The sequence below is a fragment of the Orcinus orca genome, chromosome 15 (genome assembly GCF_937001465.1).
Source record: "Orcinus orca chromosome 15, mOrcOrc1.1, whole genome shotgun sequence".
In the NCBI taxonomy this organism is placed as follows: domain Eukaryota; kingdom Metazoa; phylum Chordata; class Mammalia; order Artiodactyla; family Delphinidae; genus Orcinus; species Orcinus orca.
The window spans coordinates 69,950,806-69,956,805 of record NC_064573.1 but is presented as its reverse complement, the minus strand read 5'-3'; the positions used below and the strand labels follow the sequence as shown (position 1 = coordinate 69,956,805).

General features: G+C 54.1%; 1 protein-coding gene across 5 annotated transcripts in view; it reads left to right on the top strand.

The window, feature by feature from the left end:
* The first annotated feature begins 3,883 nt into the window (after positions 1–3,883).
* The window catches only part of SEZ6L (seizure related 6 homolog like), a 201,992-nt gene continuing 199,875 nt past the window's right edge, over positions 3,884–6,000 (top strand). For 2 of the 5 annotated variants that reach the window (XM_033412784.2, XM_012538199.3), the window contains exon 1: positions 3,889–4,866. In XM_033412784.2, the coding sequence (XP_033268675.1) occupies positions 4,773–4,866 (94 nt within the window). In that variant the 5' untranslated portion in view covers positions 3,889–4,772. Of the gene's footprint in view, positions 4,867–6,000 lie in introns of all 5 variants that reach the window. The other 3 variants (XM_033412788.2, XM_033412786.2, XM_033412785.2) reach the window with 3 other exon arrangements.

The window sequence follows — 6,000 nt, the reverse complement described above, 5'->3', positions numbered from 1 at the left end:
CTCAGCTTATGAAGATCGGGTTGAAAACACATGATGAGAAGATGCTGGTTTGATGCTTTGCCTGCTTTTCAAAGACCCAGGGTGGATTTGTCTCCTGGACTTTACTCTTGCTGGGTTTTTTTTTTTTTTCCTTTTTACTCGCTCCCTCTCTTTCAATTTCAATATGTCTCTTTTATATTCCATTTTTACTCTAAGACAGAAGATTTTTTCTCTTTTTTATTTTCCTCCAGTGATAAAGACGTTTCCAATTCCGGATGTTCCTAGGGGGAGAAATTGATGCTGGGTTTGGGCGGGGCAGGACTGTGAATAAAAACTGACACTTCCTGTATTGTATGTTGATGGGGAGAGTAATTACTGAGTATAGACTACCTGGCACACTCACAGTCAAGCCCCTGGTTAATTATGATCTGCGTAGACAGAAAAATGGCATCAGAGAAGTATGATGACAATGGCTAGCATTTATCGCAACAGCCCTTTTTCAATCTCAGAGCCTTGCACTTGCTGTGTCCTCTACTTAGAACATACTCTTCCCCAGATCTTCATCTGGTTACCTTTTTTGCACCATTCACTCCTCTGCTTAAATGTCTCCTAGCCTGGGAGGCCATCCCTGATCACTCAAAAGGAATGTGCCTCGTCTACTCTCAACTCATCTTGTTTTATCTTCCTCATAGAGCTTTCTGAAATTCTTATCGAGGTTTTACTGTCTATCCCTCACCTGACATGGTAAGCTCCAGAGAGCAGGGACTTTGTTTTATTCATTTATGTATCCCCAGTGCCGAAAACGGTATCTGGCACATAGAAGCTGCTCAAAAAATATTTGTTGAAAGGATGGATAGATGGATGGATAGAAGGATAGATGGATGGATGGGTGGACAGGTGAATGGAGAGTTTACTACATGCTACGTGCATTATCCTAAGGGCTTTATAATGATTGTCTCATTTAATCTTAAATGACAACCTTTCATTGAAGCAGCTTCAGAGAGGTTAAGACAGTTGTTAAAGGTCACACAGCTGTGTGTAGGAGAGAAATAATTCAAATTCAGTTCTGTCAGGTTTCAAAGCCCACTTTTAACCACTCTGCTTCCCCTGGCATAGAACATTAATCTTGAAAAGGATCTGGGCACTCAGGTTACCAGACTTCACTAGACTATCAGCTCTAGAGAGCAAGAGATGGAGTCTGCTGTATCCACAGCACCTTGCATAGAGTTTGGCACCTAGTAGTCACTCAATAAATAGTAGATGCTCAAACAATATTTGCAGATAGATGGGATAGATAGATGGAATAGATGGATGAGTGGGTGGACGAGTGGGTGGGTGAGTGGGTGAGTGGGTGGCTGGCTGGCTGGCTGGATGGACAGATAGGTGGATGGGTGGATAAGGAAACAGAGTCCCAGAGAAGCTGGCGACTCACCTAAGATCACACAGCATATCAGCAGGAAAGAGATCGGAACTCAGGACTCCTATCCCAGTACTGTCTGGCTCACAACACCAAACATTTGAGGATGAAATTGAGTGTTTTCCTGGTTTGCACTGGGCTAAATGCTCTAGTTTATTGGTTCAAGGGATGCTCTCTGTAACCCTATAAACTAAGTGCTATTGTATCTCCTCATGTCACAGTGATATTATCCACTTGTGTCAGTCACCTCACATGGTAAGTGTTATTTTTATCCCTACTCCTCAGAAGAGGAATATAAGGCTCAGAGAGGTTAAATAACTTGCCCTTCTTACCCAGCAGGAAGAGGTGAGGCTAGAATCGAACTCTTTGTCTCCACTGGACCAATATTAGCTGCGTAAGAGCTGATTTGTCAAGTGGCAACATATAAAGTAGACAGAGTTGTGAGCACATGTCATCTGCTCTGCAGAGAATCTGGGATTCTCTGCCTAGGCAGCAGTGGGTAGCAGGAAGTCCACCCTGACGCCAGAATCGAGGCCAGAAGTGCCCTATGGTAATAGAGCATAAGCCTGAACAAAAGGTAGACCAAGTACATGATATTGAGGGGGTCATTTTGCCTTCCTGAACCTCAGTTTCCTCATCTGTGATATGGGTATTGAAATTGTGCTCGGGGAAGATTTTCATCTGCAAGCTGCTCTGGTTCCTTGTAGAATTCTATCCCTATCATGGTATTTCTTCTTGGGGAAAAAAAAAATATGTCAATATTGCTCTTAGAGAATCCCCTTATATTCCCACCATCCAATTTCAGATTACTGGGTCTGTGTCCCATTCTCTCAGGACTTTGTGCCATGTTTCAGCTGGCAAATGGAATGAATAAATCCCTGCCCATGTGTTCAATGAGTTAAGGGTTTGCAATGTCATTTCTGCCACATAAGACACCTGCATGCAAGCAACTGATCTTCTAGAGGCCCTGTGACTTTACCAAAAGGAGTGTCTCTGATGGTAGACTTTTATTCACTCTGGTCTCCTGGTAACAAGGAGGTGTGGAAGCACCAGGGAACATCCATGGAATCATAGCATAGAGGTAGCCATCAAATACCTGGGAAATAGCATATTGAGATGCAGTGGTTCTAACTCTGGACTCAGGCCTGGCATTGAATCCTGTCCAAGTGACCTAAGCTGGGTTGTGCCGCTCTCTAGGGCTCAGGTACTCATCTGTCAGATGGAGACAATCACACCTCACTGGCAGGATCATTGTGAAATTATATTATTATAGCACCTGGCAAACAGTAGCTGCTTATAAACATTAGTTTCCTTGCTTCCACGTGTGGAGCTGGCCTATCTCTGTTTTCCTGTCCCTTGCTTTCTCCCTTTTCCTTTTCCTCCGTCTTTCTTGCTTGTTTATGTTTCCATTCAACAAGTATTATTGTGAGCCTGCTGGATGCTAGCACTGTGTCAGCACTGAGCGGATGGTGATGAGCAAGACAGGCAAGGCCACACCTTACAGAGCCCCCCACCCAACCCAGCAAAGCAACGGGGATGCTTCATCTTCCCCAAAGGAGAAATCAGCTCTTGGGCACCGTGTGCCTCAGCCTCCCCCCTTTTATCTTTTTCTTTTTTGAGGTACGCGGGCCTCACGCTGTTGTGGCCTCTCCCATTGCGGAGCACAGGCTCCGGACGCGCAGGCCCAGTGGCCATGGCTCACGGGCCCAGCCGCTCCGTGGCATGTGGGATCCTCCTGGACCGGGGCACGAACCCGCGTCCCCTGCGTTGGCAGGCGGACTCTCAACCACTGCGCCACCAGGGAAGCCCTCAGCCTCCCTCTTTATCAAAACCGATTGGCTTTACTGCCAGGAATGGAAACTTCTTGCAGCCACTGATGGGGTTTTATTGGGGGCTCTCTACCCCCCAGAACCTGATGCAGATCTGGACCTGTAGTGAGGACCCTGTAAAAGAACACTGAATGCGTGAGTGAGTGGGGAGGCTTTGGGTGTGGAGGGTCTTTTGGAAACCTGGACCAGACTGCTCCCTCCCCCCTCCTTCCTCCTCCACCCAGTCAGCAGCTCCCCCACCCATTCTTTATAGGGACTCCCAGCTCCTCCACTCTGCTGAAGGCATATTCCTCCCCGCTGCTGCCTGCAACCTTCTCTCCATCTGCTCCTCTGCCTGCTCAGGCTGCAACGTGGGGATAGTGTGGCAAGGTGGAGTGGAGGGAGGGAGAAGGAGGGCTTTCTAAATTGGGGTGACAGGCCTGGGAAGCTGGCTGGGTCTGCAAAAGTAGTCCACACAGTGAGTCTCCAGGAGTGGGTGCAAGCTTGTCCCCGTTCCAGCCACTGCCTGTGCCCAAGCATCTGCCTGTGCCCCCCCATCACCCCTATTTGTGGAGAAGAGACAAGTTGCTGAGAATCAGGGCTGGGCAAGAGCAAAGCGGATGAGAGTAGGCCTTGAACTCCAGCTCAGATGGGGGAAGGGAGTACAGCAGGGCTAAAGGACTGAGCTGAGAGGAAGCCTTGGTGAGCTCTGGTGCCCCGTTAACAATGGAAATGTGAGAAACGGTGCTCAGATTAGAACATGGATAAATTTTCAGGTTGGGCTTCAGGGGTGTACAAAGCCCCCGGGTATTGGACGCACAATTTTGTGGCCATTTGTATCCTTCTAGGGAGATTGACAGCTCCCATCAGATCCACAGAGTTTGAGACTTTCTAGGTTATGGGGACTCACTTTGGAAATGCGGAGGGCTGTCAGGGAAGAGGCTGGCTGGGGCCGAGAGAGCTGAAGTTGGGATCTCTCCGAAAAGATGAGCAATGGAAAGCTCTAGACTGCGCACAGGCTGAGGGCTGCGCTCGGTTTTGAGGCCTCCATCTCACCTTCCGGAAGATGGTCAGGACGCTCTCCAGCCTCGCCTCGCCGGCGCAGGGCTGCAGTGAGCATCCGCCAAGAGGAAACGCTCGGCCCACAGGACGCGAGGGGAATCGGCGTTAAACTTTGCAGGGCCGACGGGCCAGCGGCCAGAGGAGGAGGCTGGCACCCCGGGCGCGGCCGGCCCCTCGCGCTCGCTGCCCGCCCGCCCCCTCCCTTCCTCCCCGCACTGGCTCGGCACAGACTCGGCCCCAGCCCCTCCCTCCTCCCGCTCGCGCCTCACTCGTTCGCTCGCTCGCCGGCTCCTCCTCACTCGCCCGCCCGCGCCCGGCGCAGCTTGGCCAGAGCGTTCGCGGGGCTGAACGCGCGTCCGCCCGGGGGGCTCCGGCGGCTGACCCCGGCCCGCGGCCCCCTCCCCGGCTCCCGCCTTCCCTTCCTCGCTCGCTGCCTCTCTCCTTCCCCGGCTCCCGCGCCGTCCGCCCGCCCCGCAGCCCGCGGCTCCGCGCCCCCCGCAGCCAAGATGCCCGCGGCCCGGCCGCCCGCCGCGGGACTCGGCCGGATCGCGCTGCTCCTCGCTCTGCTCCTGGGAAGCCCCGCGGCCGCCCCGGCAGAAGGTAAGCGCCCAGAGGGGCGGGGCGGGGGAGGGGGCAAAGTTGCCGCGAGTGCGGGGCGGCTGGGGGTCCTAGCCGACCCAGACGACTCGCTCCACGTCTGCCGGGATGTGGAGCGGGGGCGGCTGCCCAAATTCGGGACTAGGAACCGCGTCCCCTTGGCCCGGGCTGCTGGGAGTGTGGAGGTGGGGATGTGTCTGAAGGACTCGGGCGCTTTCCTGCCTCGGCCGCGGGCTCCCTTTCTGCCTTCCCGGCTGTGCGGCTGACTCCCCTGTGCAGCCCCAGAGAATCTCCTTGGAGCGGGGTCGCCTCCAGACCCCAGATTCCCGGAGCTCTCTGCAGCCGCACCCGGGGCCGGGTGCCAGGTAATTCTCACCCTTTCGGGGAGAGGACGAGAAGCGGGGGCAGCTGACCCGCCGTGCAAGTGAGGACTAGACTCGAACAGTGCGTCTGGGGGCCGTCGCAGTGCCGCGTCCTCCCACGCTAGGACCCTTTGCTTCCTTTTGGTTCAGGCTGCCCCGAGGGACCGGGTCCCTGGACCGATCCCAACCAAGTGTCTGGAAGCCGAACTTGGGTGTGGCTTTCGCCTGGAGGCCAGTGGAGGGGGCTCCGGGTTCTCAGAACTTAGCGGGGGAGGGAGAGGAGATCTTAGGTCACAGGCGGGAACCTGAGCGGACTCCCCCCCTTTCTTCTCTCTTCAACAGCCGGGTGTCTCTTAACACTACTCTGAATTGGGGGCGGGGCGGGGGGTTGCTAGTTTCACCCGGCACGTGCTAGCCTGTTGGGAAGAAGGCGGGGTGGGGGGGGGTGTCCAAGTTTAGCGGAGGATGGCGGCTCCTTCTTCCCAGACCTGGAGCCGCACCCTCTCCTCCACCCCGCTGAGGTTCCCCAGGGAAAATTGTGGAGGGTGGTCAGGTGTGTGGGGCTGTGAGATGGAAAGGGGAGTATGGCGCCGAACTCATCCAAAACTAACCCGGAGAGCTTCGAGGGTTTGATCAGGCCACGAGGAGACCCCAGAGTGGTGGGAAGCGTTCGTAGACCTCGCCTTTTGAAAGGTCCAACTCCTGTTCCCAGTAACTCGCCCCTCACGTGGGAAAAAGCAGGCAGTGCAGGGTCTCCCCAGGCTGAAGACAACCC